The 22,386-nt window shown below is 32.7% G+C and overlaps 3 protein-coding genes across 10 annotated transcripts in view; 1 reads left to right on the forward strand and 2 right to left on the reverse strand.

Moving 5' to 3' along the window:
• The window catches only part of LOC131609905 (uncharacterized), an 88,908-nt gene that overhangs the window by 3,736 nt on the left and 62,786 nt on the right, over window positions 1–22,386 (forward strand). The gene's annotated exons all lie outside the window — the stretch shown is intronic.
• On the reverse strand, window positions 4,329–7,274 carry LOC131609906 (U11/U12 small nuclear ribonucleoprotein 65 kDa protein-like). 4 transcript variants are annotated; one of them, XM_058881735.1, is made up of 6 exons: window positions 7,021–7,274; window positions 6,709–6,910; window positions 6,509–6,556; window positions 6,096–6,323; window positions 5,531–5,612; window positions 4,329–5,350 (listed from the first exon to the last, which is right to left on the reverse strand). In XM_058881735.1, the coding sequence occupies exons 3-6, from the start codon at window positions 6,517–6,519 to the stop codon at window positions 5,315–5,317; spliced, it is 357 nt and encodes a 118-aa protein (XP_058737718.1). In that variant the 5' UTR covers window positions 6,520–6,556; window positions 6,709–6,910; window positions 7,021–7,274; the 3' UTR covers window positions 4,329–5,314. The 4 variants fall into 4 exon arrangements, with proteins under 4 accessions (XP_058737718.1, XP_058737719.1, XP_058737717.1 ...); XM_058881736.1 differs by having other exon boundaries at window positions 4,329–5,406; XM_058881734.1 differs by having other exon boundaries at window positions 4,329–5,612; window positions 6,709–6,868.
• Window positions 10,129–14,087, reverse strand: LOC131609902 (uncharacterized). 5 transcript variants are annotated; one of them, XM_058881721.1, is made up of 6 exons: window positions 13,893–14,087; window positions 13,345–13,416; window positions 13,132–13,203; window positions 12,562–12,615; window positions 12,260–12,334; window positions 10,130–11,200 (listed from the first exon to the last, which is right to left on the reverse strand). In XM_058881721.1, exons 1-6 carry the CDS (start codon window positions 13,896–13,898, stop codon window positions 10,397–10,399), a joined length of 1,083 nt encoding a protein of 360 aa, XP_058737704.1. In that variant the 5' UTR covers window positions 13,899–14,087; the 3' UTR covers window positions 10,130–10,396. The 5 variants fall into 5 exon arrangements, with proteins under 5 accessions (XP_058737703.1, XP_058737704.1, XP_058737705.1 ...); XM_058881720.1 differs by lacking the exon at window positions 13,893–14,087 and having other exon boundaries at window positions 10,129–11,200; window positions 13,345–13,885; XM_058881724.1 differs by lacking the exon at window positions 13,893–14,087 and having other exon boundaries at window positions 10,133–11,200; window positions 13,132–13,255; window positions 13,345–13,885.

The following is a 22,386-nucleotide window of genomic DNA, read 5'->3' on the forward strand; positions in this document are numbered from 1 at the left end:
TCGACCAGAACGTCGTGGTTCAACCGTTACTGGATCAGGTGGCGGTTCAGCGTCGGGAAGGGGTGTGGGAACCTGCTGTTTGTGTTTTCTGACATATACATGACCTGGTTTATAGCGTTCTATAGATTGAGGCATAATAGAAAACTTAGGAAGAGTAACAATATCATTCATGACAGCAGAAACACATGGAAACATAAACTGATTATCAAAAAATGTCACATTCCTAGAAATGCGAAAACGATGGTTAGTGACATCATAACACACAAATCCCTTATGAGAGTGACTATACCCCATAAACGCACATTGAACAGATTGCGCTCCAAGCTTATGCCTTTCAAATGGAGGTAAGTGAACAAAACAAACACATCCAAAAGTATGTAAATCATTATAATTAGGCTGAATTTTAAAAAGACGAAAAAAAGGAGAATCGAGATCAATAACCGTAGAAGGAAGACGATTGATCAAAAAGACAGCCGTGGAAAGAGCCTCCACCCAAAATCTGGGTGGTACAAAAGCTTGAAGAAGTAAAGTGCGGGTCACATCAAGCAAATGACGATTCTTGCGTTCTGCCATCCCATTTTGTTGGGGGGTATTGGGACAAGATTGTTGAGACAAAATGCCTTTTTGTTGAAGAAATTCTTGAAACTCACGAGACATGTACTCACCACCAGAATCAGAGCGAAAAATTTTAACATTTTCATGAAATTGAGTTTCAACATATGTCAGAAATTTCTTAAACATAGAAAACACTTCAGATTTAGACCGAAGAAAATATATCCAAGTAAAACGACTATAATCATCAATAAATGTGACAAAATATTTATAGCGAGCATGAGAAACTACAGGAGACATACCCCATACATCACTATGAATCAGTTCAAAACAAGAGGAAGCCCGATAAGCACCAGACGGAAAAGGAAGTGTTTTACTTTTAGCTAATTTGCAAACAGAACATGAAAGAGAGGCATTAGAAACAACACTTTTATTTCCCAATAAACCATTTTTAAATAAATGAGATAAAACAGCAGAGTTAGGATGACCCAATTTTCTATGCCAATCCTCATAAGAATTCAAGACATTTTTACAAACAAGAGATAAATGACTAGAAATAAACTGAAGTGGAAACAGTCTTCCCACTTTAGGCCCCTTCGCAACCACCTTCCCCGACACCTGTTCCTGCACAAGGCAACCATCACGAGAAAAATTTACATTACAATTATTATCAACCAATTGACCAACAGATAATAAATTGGAAGCAAGGCCAGGTGCTACAAACACATCCCGAAAATCAGAGTTGAGGTCACCAACATTCGTGATAGAGAGAGCATTACCATCCGCAATTTGAATTTTCTGATTACCATGGTAAGAATGTAAATTGTGCAAGTATTCAGAAGAGGCGGTCATGTGATTGGATGCACCAGAATCAAGAAACCACGGGCAGGAAACATTCGAAGACTTACCCTGAATTCCCAAGGTTGATAGAGCGGAAAGTACCATCTGTTGGATTATTTCAGGTTGGAGAGCACCACCATTAGATGGATTGGTGATGGAAGGACCAACTGCAGAGCTTGTACTAGCAGGAAATGCTTGCACCGAACGTTGTGCTGATCGTGGAGGACGGGTGGGACAATCAGAGATAATATGGCCCCGCTTCTTGCAATAATTACAAAACTTCTTACTACAACTCTGAGCAAAATGTCCAAATTGTTTGCAAGAGAAACATTGGACATGTCGAATATCACGACCTTTACCTCTACTCTGAGGAGCATATGCAAACATAGCAGACTCAGAAATGACAACATCGTGAGACATGAATCCTTGAGTAGCAAGACGTTGTTCCTCTCTGAGAAGTTCACCAACACATGTATCTAAAGAGGGAACGGGATTCCTATTCAGCAAAGCACCTCTGACAACCTCAAATTCTGCACGAAGCTTCATGAGAAATTGATCTCGCCTACTAGTATTGTAGACCTCTTGGACATCCGCGAGAGAACTTTTGGGAACATCAACATGTATAATTGCAGAGTGTTCTGTCCACAAATTCAAAAAACCAGAATAATATTCTTGAACAGACAGATTGCCTTGTTTGTAATTGGCAATGTCTAGCTCCAACTGAAAACGTTTGGCCGCATTGTCTAGGTTATAGATACGCTTCAAGTAGTTCCACATTTCTTGGGCAGTGGAAAAAGATCGCAAATTATTAATCATGTGAGGATCAATAGTACCGAGAATCCAAGTGATAATCTGAGCATCTTCTATTTCCCATGCATCTAAGTCAGTTGTCTCTAACGGTGCCAAAGAGACATCGTCCAAGTGACTCCATAATCCTTTCCCTTTGACATACATCCGAAACTGAAATTCCCAAACAAGATAATTCTTTCCGGTAAAACGAACACAAATATGATCTATCTCTTCTTCGGAAGCCATAATATCAGAGATGACTTAAGAACAATTTTGTTAACGTAACAATTTTGTTAACGTAACAATTTTGTTAACGTGAAACAAGAAACACCAACGGAACACTGAAGAAAATACTTGCCGACACCAAATCAACACCCCAATTCAGGATACTCGCCGACACCAAGTCAAAACCCTAATTCAGAATAATTGCCGACACAGAGTCAAAACTCTAATTCAGAATAATTGCCGACACAGAGTCAAAACCCTAATTCAGAATAATTGCCGACACAGAGTCAAAACCCTAAATCAGAATATTTGCTGACACCGATACGATAACACGAGATTAGAATCGCAATCTTGGAAGAGATTACCGAGAACCGAGATGATTTCAATTACCGAGAAACGAGATCTACCGAGACGATTTCAAGAGCGACCCAGTGGGGTGTCGCTGAATAAAGCCAAGATTAACCTAAAACTCACAGGTTTGATCGAAAACCTACTGATACCATGTCAATAATTCTTGGCTTGATACTTTTCTCATTATTATTTCTCGTATATATAAAGGTTACAGGGCTATATCGGTAATTACACTAAATAATTACATTTAAACTAATTCCTATTCACAGGTATTACTTATTTCTGCATAAAATAAAAAGAGCAACAATTTACCAGTGAACAATCAAGTTTTTACCTGCATCAGTTTGACTTGAAGACCAGACTCAGCAGCTTCGGTACTTTCAAAGAAGGACCCTGAAGAAACAAAGGAAATATCAGACAAGCTGTGGAATTAACACCCAGACAATAACTATATTTCAACAAAAAGAAAATCCCAAAGCATCTATATTTTCATTAGGTTACTGAGTTATATTTCTTTTGGATGGTCAAGCATTTGAATTGCATGAGAAAAAAGTATTAAACAAAACCAAAATATGAAAGTCTTGAAAACATACCAAATAAAAAATAGAAATTGTCAGCAGTCACGTCTTTTGCCAAATTCTTAATAAACAACACAGAAGCAGGATTTCCTGCTGTATAGTTCTGCATAACCCATCAGTTCAAAAGTGTAAGTCTCATAAACATACAATTGTAATTTGTACACCATGGAAGCTATCACAAATTCAATATTTTGACAATTATTATACCATGCACAATTCCAGTGTATTAGTCCTTATCAGGAACGTGCAATGCATCAGATGCATTTAAATATTTGTAGTCACAAAGATGCATTAGATTAATCATATTTTCATCAAGAACTCAGTGGTCAAAACCCTGATGAAAAACATTAAGCGTGGCCAGCTGGTGCAGTGAAAGAAGACTAAATTGTCAGCAGCAAGAGTTCCAGTAATGAAAGAGTAGTCAATGGCGGCCAATAGAGGTGCTATCCCACTATAGTGGAGCAGAGGCCGACATCTATGGGAAGAGAAGAGCCTTAGCGGTCGCTATAGGGTAAATAGCGGGATAGCGGAGCAGAGAGGTTCCCGGTCTGGAGCAGTTTCTGGCCAGCTATCCTCCCCCCCCCCCCCCTCTAAAAAACTGATTACCCCTTAAAGTTACAACGTTTTAAGGGTAATTTTGGGGTTTCCAATAAAATTTGAGTTGAGACTCAACCATAACCTTCCAGCTTCTATTTTACCAACTTTTGTTTTCTATTGGACTGAGATAAGATCCGTACCTTAAACATTTGAAGGTATAATATTTCCTCAGGAGGCAACTGTCCTCTCTCAAAGTCATCAGGTGTCAAAAACTTGTTGGTATCTAAAGTCTCTTTTCTGGCTCTTGTAACTCTGGTGTTGTCATTATCCTTATGTTCATTCAAGGTTGCTTTGGGAGCAATTTTGATATGCAAAAGTATAAGGAAAAACAAAACTATTGATAGCTAAAACAATGTTAATATGCTCCTGCTAGGCTGCTACCAATCTCAAGAAAAGAAAATACATTTATGCTTTGGGAGTTTGGAGGTGAGGGGAGAGCTTTGAATAAAGGAAATGATTGAGTGAAAAGAATAGAGAGATTTAGGTGGAGAGGGTTTTGGGATTTCTTTTTTATCATTGGGATTTCTTTCAGGATCAAAGTACTCCAATGGACTCATGAGCCACATCTTCATCGATAGCAGGGCCAACAATGGCCCCACACCTGGCACGTTTTCGTCCAGAATTTTCTGTTCTTGCTCCATCCTCCTAAAAAGCTTTTATTACTTTCCATTGACAATCAAATTTCACTAAAAGCAGTAAAATATATTCTCCTATTGGCACCATATAGTTATAGTTTGATATTCATTGGCAAAATAATTTTGTTTCAATGGAATTTTGTTCATACAGAACGACAACAGGAAGATGCGGCCAAAGCATAGTGTGTACTGATAAAAAGGTACTATTTTCCATGAAACAATAGACTATAAAAAATGTCATTAAATATATTGCTGAATGAAAAATAAAACATAATGTCGCATACCATTTCAGAAAGATTAGCCTGTCATGCAAAAGATCCATAAAATAAATAGGCTAATAGCATGTTTGGATTGGCTTTTGGAAGACCCAGAATCAATTCTAGAAGTGTAGAATTGATTCTGGGTGATTTTAAGGTGTTTGTTTTATCAAAAGTAGAATTTATTCTGCCTACAGAATTGATTCTACTTGAAGCTAGAATTTGTAGCTTCTATCTCCATAATTGATTATGGGTAATTTTTACACTAAAATTTATTGTTCAACTCACTTTTACATAAATGTATCCAAACATAAATCAATTCTGCTAAACTCAATTCTGTTAAAATCAATTCTACCAGACTCAATTATGCTAGAATCAATTCTGTTCACCACCAATCCAAACACACCCTAAGTTTGATTCCTAACAAGCAGTGGAGATGTTACCTCTTCTGAAGATTAGGCTGACATATCTGCAGACTGCAGCTTTGCAGTTAAAGAATGAGTCGGCTCAGGTGGGGCTGGCACCCCTGGAGGAAATGGTGGCGTGTGTAAGGAATGTTCATTTTGTTCATCAAGTGTATAACTTATATTAAAGAGGTACAGTCAATACGACAGATTAAGTATAAAATGAGCACACAGAAAATGATACATGAGCTGGTAAAAGGAAACCAATAAATCCTTGAAGCTTCATTTGATACTAGACCAACCTGAGTGTAAAAGCGGGGAACAGCAATTAGAGCATTCACGATGCTGGTCTGTATATTTCCATCTGGTGGAGGATAAGCATACCTGAAAAACAATCATTATTAGGCCTATGGAAAATCGAACAAAATGATTCTAGACTTAAAAACCATTTTCTAAAACTAATCATATGTAATAGTTTCCCTGATTGATAACTGGATACATGGTAGTATTAGTAAACATGATAAATACTTCCAATACTTTCACAATTTTATGAGAATCACACCAGAAAGAGAGGTGAGCACAGGTTTTTGGGGGACTCTCGTGAAATTCACCGAATCAAAGAAAGTGTTGAAAAAGTGTGTTGCTAAAATAATTCTAGTAAGAATACTCAACACTCAAAACTAAGAAGGCTTGACATGTGACGACAGAACCTGAGTTGTATCTGACAGTTAAACTAAAAGCTTAACAACTAAGTTAAGAAGGGTGACTCAAGTCAAGCCTCAATTACATGCAGTATATGATATACACTGATATAATGCGAAAATGCAACAAATACAAAAAACTGAAAAGTGATAATTAGAAGCATACTCAATATGAGGAGGAAATGGATAATCAACACCAAGTTTATGGGCAATTGGCTCAGGAATAGGAAGGCCTCCTGATTTTGTGTCTCCGTCAATAGGTTTGGTTACATTTTCATTCTTCACCACTGGTGTTATAGAGTCTTTTCCCAGCTGAGCTGCGCTGCTTTTTTCCTCATTTGCAATTGGCTTACTAGCTTTCTCGGCTGACAAGACTTTACCAAGAAATTTCAACCTGATTAACCCCAAGTAAACAAAGATAACTCATCAAAAGAAGGGAATTATACGTATTTTGCTTATAATTATAATGTTGTAAAATCAGTTAATAACTAAAAAGGATATCGAAATATATTTCTGTAAACCAATTGCATCTATTGGATTATTAAAATTGAATGCCCATTTAGTTCGCGCTGTGCTTACGATGCCAGCATATCATTTTTGAAATCCACAAAAGCATAATGTCTCAACCTGCATTAGATCAAGCAATTATGAACTATACACTTCAGACTATCACTTCCATTCTCATATAGGTTATTAGCAAGTGTCAGTGTTTCATTGAGGAATAGATCATGAACATAAATGAATTGAAAAAAAAAACAATATGAATTGGTTAATGATACCTTCCACCAGAACAAGAGTCGAGAAAGGGTGTCACGAGGAATAGCGTCTGGAAGGTGTTTGATTAAAAGCGTAGCCGGTGACTCCAAAGCGCAAGTGATTGGCTCTATGGTTCCTTGAAATCTAAGTTGAAGCCAAGGGTTGGCAGCCACTTTGATTTTTCTTGAGTCATGGGAAAACATAACAAAATAAGGATCGTATGATCTGAAATTAAACAAAACATGTGGTTGAAGAAAATGTTAAGCTTTCGAAATTGAAATAAACAAATTAAAATTTCATGTATTCGATTCAATGTGAAGAAAAGGTAAAGTTACCGAGGCTGTGACGGAGAAGGTGTAGTCAAATCCGTAGATAATAAATACGTTGCTATTGGAGTGAAAAGCAAATGGTGAATTAATGGGGAAAGGACTCCTTAAATTTGGTGTTTTGTGACTTTGGTATTTTAGTGCATTTTGAAGATATATGGAAGAGAGAATCATGGTTAAGATACAGATAGCGAGAAAAGGTATCAAAGGTATACAGAATTAAAGGTAGCTAATTTTGGTATGAGTTAATGAAAGTGTGAGAATCGGAGATTAGGTTTATGTTGTTGATGAATTTTTACAACCTCCTTCTCATAATAAGTGTCAAATTTTGAGCTTTGCGCGGTTCTTAGGGGTGGGAATAGGCCAGGCCGACTAACAGGGGCCTACGGCCCAGCCTACATAGGCCTAGGTCAGGCCAGGCCTTTTAGATAAATAGAAAAGGCCTAGGCTTTTTTATAAGCCTATTTAGCTAAAAAGGCTAGGCCACAGGCCACATAAAAAGCCTTTTAAGCCTAAGAGGCCAGCCTATTTAAATACATATGAATAATTTTATTATTATTATATTATATTTTTTACTTTGAATTAAAAATATAAAAATAAATTTTAGTTATCTTGAAGAAATTATGAAAATTAGATGAAAAGAATCTTATGAACAACGTCATAAGTTGTTTCGATAAGTTCTCTCAAACAAATAATATCACAAAATTTATGCTACTAGGTAAACTCAAATAAACTAATGCAAACAAACATTTAATCTCATTGATCTTTTAATTTGTTAGTCTATATAAAGACGAGTTGAATGACTTATTTACAAATGTTCAAATGAAATAGGCTTTTAAGTAGGCTAATAGGCCAATCAGGCCTTCAAAAAGGCCAGGCCCAGGCCAAAAAAATAAGCCTATGATAGGCTACAGGCCAGGCTTAGGCTTTGAATATTATAGCAGGCCAGGCTCAGGCTTGGCAAAGCCTAGCTCGGCCCAGCCTATTCCTACCCCTAGCGGTTCTTAAAAAAATATTGGATGTGTTGATTTTAATGAAAAAATTAGTATCATTTACTAAAGTACCCTTATTTATTATAGGTAGTGGAATAGTTGAAAAACGTGAAAGTTAATATATATGGGTATAGTAGTGGAAAAAAATAATAAATGTTGCATTGGTATTCTAAAGAGACATTTATTTTGAGACATAGAAAAAGTACAAATGAGACACTTAATATGAGACGGAGGGAGTAATGTTGTTGGTATTGTGTTATTTTAATTTAAATTTCTTTTAAATTATAGGTGGTTAACGATCAAACACCGTTTAAATCCGTTCAGGTTAATCCTTTGTTTTTTTTTTGTTGTAAAAAAAAGCCATTATATCGTTGTAAATAATGTATTTTGATATATATATATATATATATATATATATATATATATATATATATATATATATATATATATATATATATATATAGAATATTCTTTTACACACGTGTATAGTGTATATAGGTTATACATATAGGGATATCAATCTGTCTCCGTTAGCAATCTCTGTAGGAATTTTTCGTTTGGAGATCTAGAGACGAGGAATTTTCTTCTGCGAGGACAGAGAAGGAGAACAAAGTCTCCCCGAAAGATTTCGGGGACGGGGGTGGCATAAATATCTCTCGCCCTGTGGAGTCTCCGCCCCGCCTAAAATATCGTTATATCCTTAATTTATATATATATAAATATATATATATATATATATATATATATATATATATATATATACTTTTAAATTATTATGTAAGTTTATTTTCCATTTCATATAATTAATCTTATACACAAATCTAAAATATATATGCATTGTTAGTAAAAGAGTAAGATCTAAATGACTATTTAAAAAAAATTTAAGTTTTAAATTTTGGTGGTCATGACACTCAATATTATAGATTGAATATTTGTTAAAACAATATATTTATCATAAAGGAATAATTTCTAAATTTCTCGTTGTTAGTTTTTGAAGTTTTTTCTGTTAATTTGGTTTAAAATAAATAAAGTCATTTCATCAAACTGTAAAATTCATTTTTAAAAGGCTTAAATGCAGTTTTGACCCTCAAAATTTCTCAATTGTTTGATTTTGGTCCCTCAAGTTTCAATTGCTTGATTTTGGTCCTCATGTTTTATAATTGCTTGATTTTGTCCCCCAAGTTTCAATTGTTTGATTTTGACCCCTCAAATTTATCCTCTTTTGCATTTGATAGTCCCCTAATAACATGTTGACTAAATTTCTCTTTTTTTACAAATTATTTTAACAAAATAAAATAGACTACTACTTAATTAAAATAACAAATTCTTTGGCCAAGAACTCCCTCATAGTTAAACATAACGTCTCAAAGTCTAGCAATCATATTATCCTTATAAAATTTCCATTTTTTATAAGGTATATTGCATGTTTGTCCATATATTTTAAGTTGAATGAAATATTTAAGATTTTTAAAATATTACATTCAAAGCTTAACTATTAAAAAGAGAAGAAAATAGAATGGTAAAGAAGAAAATTATAAAAACAAAAAACAAAAAAATTAGTATATATGTCATTAGGGGACTATCAAACAAGGCCGGCCCAAGGGCCAAGCTACTAAAGCTAGGGCTTTAGGCCTCAAAAGTTTAGGCCTAAAAAAGGCCTCAATTTTTTTTCAATTAGTTATAAAAATATATAATGACGCTTGAGTTACATATAATATTGTAATAGAGTTGGTAAAATATAGGTCTCTTTTTCTTTATGTCTTTGGTTCAACTCTTAGTAACCTCTAAATTAATATTTTAAAATACATTTTAAAGGTCTCACTTTAAAATTTGTTTTAGGCCTCGAAACAGGTTGGGCCGGCCCTGCTATCAAATGCAAAAGGGGACAAATTTGAGGAATCAAAATCAAACAATTAAAATTTAGAGGGCCAAAATTAAGCCATAGAAAACTTGAAGGACCAAAATCAAACAATTGAGAAATTTAGAAGGTCAAAACTGCATTTAAAGTTTTTTAAAAAGAGGTAAAATTATTATTTGTAATAATATAGCCATGATATAATTTAATATTAATCTATTAACAATGCATGATTATGTCAAATTCATAATTATTTAATTAAATAATTAATCTAACCTATCATGCTTTTGTTTTGTACATGCTATTATGAGTGAATGGTATAGGAAAAATGACATAAGGTGTTTATTATCAGTAGTGAATAACTTTGAAAAATGATAGGACAAGTATGAAGTACAATATAACAAGTCATCAACTACAAATAGGGCTAGTATCAAATCAAAATTCCAAATATAAAGAAAAAACAATAGTACATGAGTGTTTAGATGATGATGATGATAATGATGGCAATTAATCACGTTCAAATCACCAAACACTCGACTCATTCATCGGAAATCAAACTAACTGCCACAGCTCTTGGGTTCCCTTTATATATGAACTTCCAACTCAGGTAAGCAATTAGCAACGTCACTAACCCACTAATAATAAAAATCCCAACAACTTCTAAAATTGCAACCCAAAACATAGGCGACTTGAATAAGCCGCCGCAAGCCACGTAAACCCCTGAAGCTGAATAATTTGGCCACCACATCCACATGGCCAAATAAATGGACAATAGCATCCCCACCAATATTTGTGAACTAACTTCCACAGCTCTAGGGTTTTCTTTATGTATGAACTCCCAACTCAAACAAACAATTAGCAATACCATTAACCCAATAATAAGAGAAAACCCAACAGCCTGTATAAATGCAAACCAAAACAGAGGCACCTTAAGTGAGTCTCCCCAAGCCACATGAACCCCTGAAGTCGAAGTCTTTTCTTCCATCCGAACAAAATAAATGATTGCTGAACAAAGTAGCCCAAAAAATATTTGGAGTGCATGTTGTAGCGGCAAAATGAGGATAAAAGTTATAATCCAGCATATTATGAAACTGATGATATGTGCTACTTCCAGGAAGAATGTATAAAATGCTTCCTCAGGGGTGTATGTGGTTTTTCCAAATTGAAAGGATTCAAATTGAGTGGTGCAGGTTTTTGTGAGGACACTTAGGGTGCCTGCGAATAACATTAGTAAGAATCTATGTTGTGTTGGAGAAAGATTTCGCACACTCCCAGCTGCAAAAGAAATAAAAGACCACCAGATAGAATCATTTTGTTGGAGTCCATTATTTCTTCCATTTTCCTGGAGAAGATCAATGTTGTTTTTAAATGTAATGCATTTTACTTATTCATCAAATAAGGCAGTATATTTAAACAAAATGATAGTTGTGCATCTCTTTTTTTGCTTATTTCAACAACACCTATGTTGAAAAGCATTCTTGAGGTTAAGAAAGAGAGAAATTAACTAAGAGATAAATAAATTGGATGGTATTAATTTAAACAAGGCATAATTGCAATTTTAGTCCCCCTATTATTTTTTTTTTTTAGTTTTGGTCTCCCTATTTTAAAATCCGGAATTTTAGTCCCTATATATATTAGTTTTTTTTTTTGAAGATTTTGGTCCCTACAAATTCGAAGACAATTTTAAATGAAATGACACTCACATTAATGATGTGTTAGTGTCAGTTCAGCATTGAAATGTTAAAAAAAAACTAATTTTATTCAAGATTCATGTTGAACATGTCATCAATGTGAGTTATATTTCATTAAAGATTGCCTTCGAATTTGCAAGGGGACCAAAATCCTCAAAAAATTAAAATAAAGGGACTAAAATTCCAGATTTGAAAATAGGGGGACCAAAATCCAAAAAAAGTATAATAGAGGGACCAAAATTGCAATTAAGCCTTTAAACAATAAGATGATTATTATAATAAAATAATAAATACATGATACATTTTATTTTATACCGTAGTTATGATCAAGGAACAAATCTATCTTAATTAACTTGTAATAAAATTAACTAACTAATGACTATTTATAACAAATATAACAACTAATTCTAACAACCTATTTGATCACAAATAAGAATGTGATTAATATACTGTAACAAATGATTAATTCATTTATAGTTAATTCAATGATTTAAATTAATATTTTTTTATATGAACTGAATTAACTAAGTAAATTTATCACATTCTTACATGCAATTAACTAATTGCAGTTCATGTGGCAAAAAAAATGTCCACGAACATTTTTCAAGATGGACATACATGCTTCAAATATCAATTGCACACACCTATATATGCTTCGCACATAAATTTATAATAACCAACCAGCTCAACAAAATATCCAAAAATATGACCTGAACATATCTCGCGGGCATCTGAGCTGATATTCTATTCGGGTTATGTGTCTGCCCGTCCAACCAATCATAAAACTGCTCCCGAAATATCAACAATAAGCACTTTAGTTTTAGATTTTTAAAAAAATGATTTTTATATTATTTCATATTAATGTTTAAATTTTTTTACAAAGAATTTTGAAAAAAAAAATTCAAATAAAAAATTAGTTTAAACAATCATCAATTGCAGTTATATATCCTTCAAACATCAATTATATAATAACCAACCAGCTCAACAAAATATTCAAAAGCATATAAAGCACCTGATCGAATCCCATGGGCCTCTCATTTTCACTTGATGTATTCCTGCTCCAGTTCTGCCAGTACATTTTATAAGAAACAAAAAAGTTCAAATCATCAAAATCGGAAATTTAAATGATTAACTTCTTATAGATTTTTTTTTTATGATGTATTCCCGCTCCAGTTCTGCCAGTACATTTTATAAGAAACAAAAAAGTTCAAATCATCAAAATCGGAAATTTAAATGATTAACTTCTTATAGTTTTTTTTTTTATTTGAAGTTATCGAGACCCATACTTAAAAAGGCTACTCACAAAATGATACAAAACTTACACCAGAACTTACATAAACAAAAAAAGGACACCACAACTACATATATAACAGCACCCATACTACAAATGAATTCTAATTAGATTTTATAAATTCTAAGTGAGAAGAACAGAGACTTGGGCAATGATATATATGCACAAAACTGTTTTGCAAAATTGAAAATGTTAGGCAAAAAGATTTTACTCTAAATCTTCCAAGAAATTTAACTTGTGTTGCTCTTTTGAATTGAATAGGTACAAAAGCACAAATTTTTAATCACTTACCCAATCAACAGGATCAAATTCCCCCTGCTCTATTTCATGCTGTGGAGCCAAATCTGCCTCCCCGACTGATGCCTGCGACGCATCGAAAGATATTATTTAGAACCCATAAATTAGTTGCATAATCCTAGACGCATCGAAAAACAAATTATTTGCATCTAACAAAGATCTTAAAAACTAATACCACAATTAAGTCACAAATTTTTAATCGCTTACCCAATCATCAAGATCAAATTCCTCCTGCTCTATACCATGCCATGGAGCCAAATCTGCCCCCCAGATTGGTGCCTGCGACGCATTGAAAGACATTATTTAAAACCCATAAATTAGTAGCATAGTCCTAGACGTTGAAAGACAAATTATTTAACACCTATAATTTAGTTGCATCTAACAAAGATGATAAATAAGACATTTCTTTTAATAGACATCAATGTATAATCATTCAATTTCTTTTCATTTCATTCAATAAAACCAAAATTCCTTGTGAATTCTCATGAACTCCAAAACAGAAATTCGCAAACATTTAACCAACTTTATTTCTTTTATTGAAACGCAGTTTGAAACTAAATTGAAGTGCTTAAGAAGTGACAATGGAGTTGAAATTCTTAAGCATGATTTCCTCTTCTCATTTCAAATGTACAAAACTCTCTCATATTGTAAAACACAATGATTTTGATCCATCAATGAAAATCAGTTCTTTTATTCTAGTTAACTATACATAAGAGAGAAAGATATATAATGAATAGGTGAAAAACAATTGATACCTGCATCACAGAAGAATTTGGTCTTCTCCTCTTAGTTTGCTTTGCACTGTGCTCTGATTTGCTTTCTCAGAAGAGTAGTGTGTAATTAAGAATACAAAAAAGATGAAAAGAGGAGGAAGAAATTTCTGAAAGATAGTATAATTTACGCGCTTCCTTGACCCGCGGTAAACTTCTATTCCACCATCCACTCCACCACCATATTAAAATATTTATTTTTCTCCTCCTACGGTCTTACCTTTCAACAAGGAAGGGAATAAAATATGCACAAAACAAATTAAATACTCTCTAAAGCATTAGTTGGAGGATTTGGATCCTCTGATGCTTTTTCTCTCTCATGTTTTTATCATGCCCCTATTATCAACTATTGGATCTATTATTTTCTCTCTCATATTAATAGTTGTTATGTGATAATCTATCATTAGACTTGAAAGGGATGTGATTTTAAAATATAACTCCTACATATTTAAGATTTGTTCATGTATATTTTTTAAATATCCAAAACTAAAAATACATTTCGTTTTTACTTTTTAAATATAAAAATAAGGATTTATTTTGCAACTTTTTAAAAAATTTGAAGTATTAAAAATTGTGAATATTTCCATAACTATACTGATATATTTTATAATTGAGTTCTTTCATAAAGTTAAGTAAACAAAAAAAAAGTTAAGGTAGGGACATATTGACTTTGAATTATTTTTATCTACAAATAAAATGTCAAAATTATTTTTTCTCTTTTTTTTCTTTCATAAATATGTCATAATAATTAGGAAAAATCGAACACTTTAAACTAATTTTTATATTTGTGAAAATTAACTAAGGGTGTGTTTGGTTCGGGGTAGATGGAGAGGAGAGAAGGGGATGAGAGGGGAGGGGGAATTTTTAATTAAATATGTTTGACTCAAATTTTAGGAGATAAAAAGGAGGGGAGAGGAGGGGAGCAAAATCCTTCTAAATCACATTTTTTTGGGTTTCTTCGAATTGGGGGATTTGGAGTAAGGGTGAGAATAGGCTGAGCCGAGTTAGGCATTGTCAAGTCTGAACCTGCCCTGCTAAAAATTATAAAGCTTAAGTCTGGCTTGTGGCCTACCATAGGCTTATTTTTAGGCATGAATCTGACTTTTCCGAAAGCCTGTTACACTACAAGAAAGGTGGTCTCCTGCGACATAAATTAGCGACGTGGCAATCACGTGAGTAGTTGCGACGTGATTCCCACGTCACAATAAACTTTTATATTAAAAAAATCAATCCAACGTTATAATCAGAGAAGTCAGAGGTTTCTTTTTTTTAAAAAGATTTGCGACGTGGGTGTCACGTTGCTACATAAAAATAAAAAAATAAAATAAAATAAAAACTTTAACGTTGTAGTTGGAGGGAGTTTTGAAATTTTTTGAATTTGAGTTGTGACGTTACTCCCACGTCGCAATATTTTACTGGGAAAATAACTCTGCCACTTTTACAGATGTGGCAGAGTGTGTAATTATTATTATGACCGTTTGAGGGTAGCGACGTGCAACCCACGTGGCAAAGTTGCGACGTGAAGACCACGTCGCTGATTTCCTTATATATCAATTCAGAAAACCAAAACATTTACGTTTCAGATTGAACATTCATTTTCTTCTCTTCTGCTTGCTCTCTTCTCCCTCGCAGAGCCCCGGTTCTTCCATTGTTGCTCTCCCAAGTGCTCTCTCAAATCTCAAATTAATTCAATCAATCTCTAATATTTCTCCTAACAGGTAACTAAATTTATATTTTATTTGTATAATTTTGCATTTTAAGAATTTTTAAATTTCTGAATTTAATTTAGGGTTTTTTTGTTGAAGAATTGTAGATTGAAGAATTGTGAAGAAAATTATATTGGTACTAGAAGATTGAAGGAGATTTGAAGAAGAGGTATTTTAGTAACTTTTTAAAAAAAATTTATTGTGATTTATTTAGTTGTTAGTTAGGTTTTATTGTGAAGAAAATTAACAACTTCTTTTAGTAAAGAAGGAGATTTAGTTGTTATTTTTATTGTGATTTAAAGGAAATTTCTGAATTTATTTAGTTGTTAGTTAGGTTTAATTTTAGTAATTTTTTTTATTGTGATATATATATATATATATATATATATATATATATATATATATATATATATATATATATATATATATATATATATATATATATATATATATATATATATATATATATATATATATATATATATATATATATATATTAAAACAGAATATAAAATATATTAAAAATTATAAAAAATGAAAATGTATAAATATATAAATAAAAAACAGAATTATTTTTGCATATATAGAAAATAAATTTTTTATGTTTATAATAAAAAGATAATATTTTTATATTATGAATTATGAAATACAAATATTAAAAAGAGAATATTTTTATACATAGAAAATTATTTTTTTATAATTATATTAAATTTTTTTAAAAACAAAATATTTTTATGCAATGAAAATGGTTTTTTATGTTTATATAAAGTAAGTTATTTTTTTTGAAAAATAGAAATATAAACAAACTATAATTAAAAATACATTATTTTTGTATATATTTTATAAAAATAATTTTATTAAAAAAATTCTAATGGAATATGTTTTACTATGTAATATATATTATTGTTTTTAAAAATAGAAATTATTAATAAAAATAATATACATATTAATCTTAATGAATGTAGAAGTTATGTTTATATGATATGTAATAGATATTTAATAGTAGAATATACATTTTAAAAGTAGACTATATTATGTATTTAATAAAAATCTTTAACATGTAATAGATATTTAAATAAAAATAAGTAGTACTTTTTAATATGTAATAGATATTTATATGGTACATGTTTAGTAGTTGAATAAAAAATAATATTTTTATTAATAGTATTTATTTAATAGTAGTATTTTTATTAAATAATATTTCCAATATGTGTAGTTTAAAATGTGTACTTAAAAAAATAGTAACTTTATGGTTAACATATGTTCAATATAACATGTGTAGTTAAAAATATTAGTAGTATTGTTATTAAATAACTATATTTAATACATTTTAAAAGTAGAATATATTATATATTTAATAAAAATCTTTAACATGATATGTAATAGATATTTTAATATGTAATAGATATTTATATGGTCTTGATTAGTCGTGCAGGGGGTATTAGCCATTACCAGGGACGGAGTCTCAGCGTGTTCGGCTAATCCTTAACCGTGCTCAGTTGAAGGGGAGACCGCTTTCCTACCAGCCCTATGGATTGGGCCAATGCTTTTTGGGCCAGTTTATACCAATGAGTGGATTGGGCCAATTGAAGCAATTGGGCTAGTCCAAAACATAAATAAAGCATTTCTCCTCCCCTCCTGAACCAAACATATTTTGAATTAAAATCTCTCATTTCTCCTCTCATCTCCTCTTTTGAACTAAACACTTATCTAGTTAAAAAAAATCTCTCACCTCCCATCCCCTTCCCTTCCTTTCCCTCCATTAAAATTTCTCTCATCCCCTTCATTTGAACCAAACAGACCCTTAAGGTAATATATTTTCCTGCACATAATCAACTCCCAAACTTGAATTGGATTGTGATGTTCATATTTTTGTTCTTTTAAGGTTTTATCGATGTCTTCCCCTTTAAAAATAAAATTCGGTGGTGATTTCATTGTCATTTTAGTGTTTATTCGCTCGATTTTTTTTTTTTGTGTCGCGAGAGTTGGTGACTTCATTGGGGAATTTTAAAGAGTCAAGCCTAGTGTAGCTATTTTTACTATTAGTGTTAGCTTTGTTTTATTTTTCTCTATTGTGTTTTTTATTATCTTCGTTGATCGAATGTTTGTTTGCATATTTATTTGCTATATGGATTGATTGTTGCTATATGGATTGATTGCTTTATGGGAATTGTTTTCACCTACACACTTTTGAGTGAGACTCTATATCCGAGTCTAAAAACTTAAGTTTAAGTACCGTGGTTGCGTATTACCGGTCTTCGAGATGCACATCTTGCTTGATTGACATGAAGACCCCACCTAGAGTAGATCATTTTCATTAATGTTGTTGTTAATGGCTAGTTCGTTACAATGGAATAATTCCGAATAAGATCTGTAATTCAAGGAGCCTTGTCTAGAACCAAAAAATTATCATTAAGATCAGAGATTGCATAGTGTTGTCCTATGAGATGCATATCTCACTAGGTCAATGCGAAGACTCCACCTAGAGTATATCTATTCGGAATCTTTGTCATGAAATGGCTAGCCCATTATTGTGGAAAATTTCGATCAAGGTCCGTGACTCTAGGAACTTTGTCTAGAACTTGTGTCGAATATTGAATATGGAGATCGCGTAATACCGACCTATCAGATGTACATTTTACTAGGTTTGTCGTAAGGCTTCGCATTGAAGATATCCTTTGAGATTTTAGCCATGAAATGGCTAGCCTATTATTGTGGCGAAGTTTCAAATAAGATTGATGATTTTAGGCATTTTCTTAAACGAAACCATAAAGCTATCCTTGGTAAGGACACTTGGTAGAAACCACTTAGAACTACCTTATCTTAAATAACCTCCCATGTTGGTTTGATTCAAACCCAATAATTTATACCCCTTATGCATCCATTCATGACATGATATTGCATTTTCATAAAAGTATTTTGGCATATGAAAAATAAAAAACTCATGAATCTACATTCATTCACATGAATCCACACTTTCATTCACAAACTCATTTTTACTTTTCCATCATCAGAAAAAACCAATCAACTGAGAAAATTGATTCCCCAACACTAGTAAAGAACACAAAGCAATTCCCGAAGAATTATGGATGAGTTAGAACAAGTTCAAGAAGGTCTCAGAGGAGACATCGATCAGTTCAAAGGCAAGGTGGAACAAATTCTGGAAGCCTTGAAAGTTATGGCAAGAAAAGAGGATAACCCTCAACCAACGATAGCAACACAAACAATCACTTTGTCACATCCACATGGTTGAACCCCAGATCAACAAGAGACCATGGGGAAAATGGTATGTTCCCCATGTGCGGGCTCCCTCTTGGTTATACTCTACTGCAAGCTAGTGGCCTGTCTCATCCTTAACCTATGGAGATCCCAATGACTAACAGGAACGAGGTCCCCGTTATTCAAGAAAATCCCATTGTCCGTGTCATATTCCAAAATTTGCCCACACTTTTAAAAAATTCAAAGCTATTTCAAAAATTGGGTTTAATAAAAATCTAGGGTTCATTTACATTGATATCCTATTTTTATAAATATTCGATTTAAAGTCTATTTTAAAATATAACCGTTTACTCTTAAATTGTTATGTTTTAATAGAAAGAAAGATGTTTGCATATGCTTCCCATTGGCTTTTTTATTTCAAATAAATAACATAGCCCAATTGGTAAGAAGGAAAAACTTGCAAACAAAAGGTCACGGGTTCAATTCTTGCTTGGTGCATTTCCTTTTTTAAAACTATTTTTGATCTTTTTTGCACCTGGACGAACCTGGACACAAGTACGTCCAGGTTCTTAATCTTGGGGACCAAGAAATTTCATGGGCCTCTGGGTTGGACTTTTTCCTTATTTTGGACTGATGTTGACCTAATCCCAGTCTATAAATAGAGGCTCTCCACTCTCTTCTTTCCACCAACAATTTTGTGAAACTTTCCTCCATCAACAAAAAAACAATTCTCTAAATTTCCAAAACATCAACAATTTTCTAACCATTCTCACAATTTATTCATACTTTTTTACACATACTTTCTACGTTTTTTAGAAAACTTGTTTTGGCCGATAATTTACATATGAGGCATCACTTTATTATGTTTTTATTATTTTTGCCTAAACCACATGATAATCATAATTTAAACTTTTAAATGTACAACTTTATACAAACATTGTTTAGGTCAATTGGCTCTAATAAATTCACACTACCAATATGTTTTTCTCATTTTATTCATAGTTGATCCAACAATCTTTATACCTCGTACATACACTCACAAGTTAATAATTCACGTTTTTATATACCCTTTTACAAATCTTTTCATACTGTAAACTAACATTTTGTCCAACAATTAACTTTTTTAAAAATAAACCTTGTTTTTATTTCTCTCAATTTGAGTAAAGAAGAAAAGGCAAACTTTTTCCTTTTTTTTTTCTTTTCATATAGTCACTAACAGGTGAAATCCTTCTCACTCACCAACGCAGCATAAACCAAAATCTTTCAATACCACTTAACAATAAGGGAATATCCATCTCCTTCAATATAAAGAAAGTCATTCACGATTTCTACAACCAACCCATTTCAAACCATTGACACTCATACCATATCATAAATTTAAACCAAATTGCCAGATTCAAAAAGATCTTCAATTCCCTCCCATCACATAAACCAAACACAATTAACATCAATTTGCTGTCTTGTTTTTTTTCAGGTACAATGAAGCAATAAAGACAAAAATTAAAGAATCAGAGTAAGTACAGCATTGGGTTTTTTTTAATGAAACTCGGTCTAATCGAATTGGATTCGAAGAACAAATTTTCTCATAGCCACGAATCCGGCAATCACGAAACAACCTTGCCGTAAACACTGCAAGTCTGCAACACCGTCAACTTCTCAGCCGCATAACATGACAGAAACAAGCACAGTAGAATAAAATTAATCATACAATTTGCCATTTTTTTTGTTTATTGTTTTGCAGATAAGAGGGAAGAATCAAAAGAAGCTTCACAACCCAATCGATGAGTTTTCAATCGCAGATACCAGGGTCTTCACAATACATTCCAAATGAGAACACATCAGATCACAATGAATCGAATCGTCGGCCACAGAGGTAACCTTCTCTCCCCATTTTTTATCTCATTTTCTTTTTGTGTGTGTACTTGCTTGTTGAGAATTTGAATCGTGAGAGAACGTAGTAAGAGTAGAGAGTATTTGCTTGGCTTTTAGAAACAGAGAAAAGTTTGGTCATAGTTTTGTGATGTTCTGAAGTGATTGAGAGTTGAACGAAGAAGATGGCTGAGAGTTGTTGTTAGAAGTAGATGAGAACAGAGAGTTTGAATTGAAGAAGTTTGGGGAGGACCACATAGAAGTCCTTAGGGTTTCACGTTTTGAAATGTATTATGGGCTTAAGTATAAGGCCCACTCATTTTTCTTTGCCATACATCCTGCCTGCAATGAGTATACCCCCTGATTCATGAGCTTTAGGATTTATTCTTGGACCTGACATTTTAAGCCCAGTCTTTTTTTTTTATATTCCTCTTTTGCCATCTTTTGTATACTATTTTAATTGTTAATTTCTTCTAGTCTTGTTTTAATTCATAAAAAAAAAATATTGTTAGATTAATTAGTTTTTTTAAAATATCAAAAACACAAAAAGATGTTAGTTAATTAGTTTTTTTATTTTAAATATTAAAAATACAAAAAATATATGTGCTTGGTCATAATTTTCAGTTAGAATTTAATATGGTTTGTATTTTAAATTTCTTTATTATTATTTTTAGTCTGTATTTGTTCATATTTGTTTCGTTATTCAGACATCATTTTATGCATTGTTATTTCGCTAACATTATCTTGTTTATACGAGGTGCCACACTTTGAGTAGTTGGACTAACTATTATGGACATTTACTTATTGAATCCTTTATTTTATTATCTTCGCGTTTTTACCAATTATTGTAACTGCCCATGGATTGTAATAGTTTTAATTAGGGCTTTATTTTCTGCACCTCCTTATTATGTATCTCTCCCAAAGTCATGTAATAGCGGACTCTTCTATTTTTCCGCATTTATTTTTCGCACCTATATAAACTGCTTAGATGTATGCTAATAGGATTGTATGGTAAGATAACAATTGAACATAGCTCACTAACTCAAGAGTAAATATCTGAACACAACACACTTGCACTCACCTCTAGGGTACGCCCCTCTTGGTTGCCTTACGAATAATTAAATGGTCGTGTCCCTCGAATATAGAGGTACCCATTAGCAAAAGTCCCGACGATTTAAAATCATCAATAATCATAAGTCCCTCGATGAACCTCGATGTTGCCTACGAATATATGATCTAGTCCCTCGAATGGTTGCCTACGAAAGATGATTGTCCCTTCAAATTTGCTAAAAGTGCCTCTACTTGTTGCCTTCAACGACCTCCGGTGACCCTTCGATTGTCCCGTACATCCAATCAATGGGACTACCTACCCCAAATGGTAAGGATAACCCTATCTCTCTTAGGAGAGCAAAAAGCATAGAAAAAGACCAAACTTAGGGTAGAGCTCTTAATTTGCCTACTCAATTAAAAAAGATTTTCGCACCTCTCTTTTCAAAGGCTAAGGCTACGCTTTTAAGCTAAAGTCCTTAAACTTCTTTTCAAAACAAACAAACATGAGCTAAGCAAAATTAAGAGCCCGTAGATAACTACGAATGAAAATGGTGCTAATACATTCCCTTTTCATAATCTACCCCCCGAGCCCGTTTTTTCTTAAAGGTCTTTTTCTGTTCTTTTTGCCCTTTCGA

This window comes from Vicia villosa, linkage group LG6, assembly GCF_029867415.1.
Source record: "Vicia villosa cultivar HV-30 ecotype Madison, WI linkage group LG6, Vvil1.0, whole genome shotgun sequence".
In the NCBI taxonomy this organism is placed as follows: domain Eukaryota; kingdom Viridiplantae; phylum Streptophyta; class Magnoliopsida; order Fabales; family Fabaceae; genus Vicia; species Vicia villosa.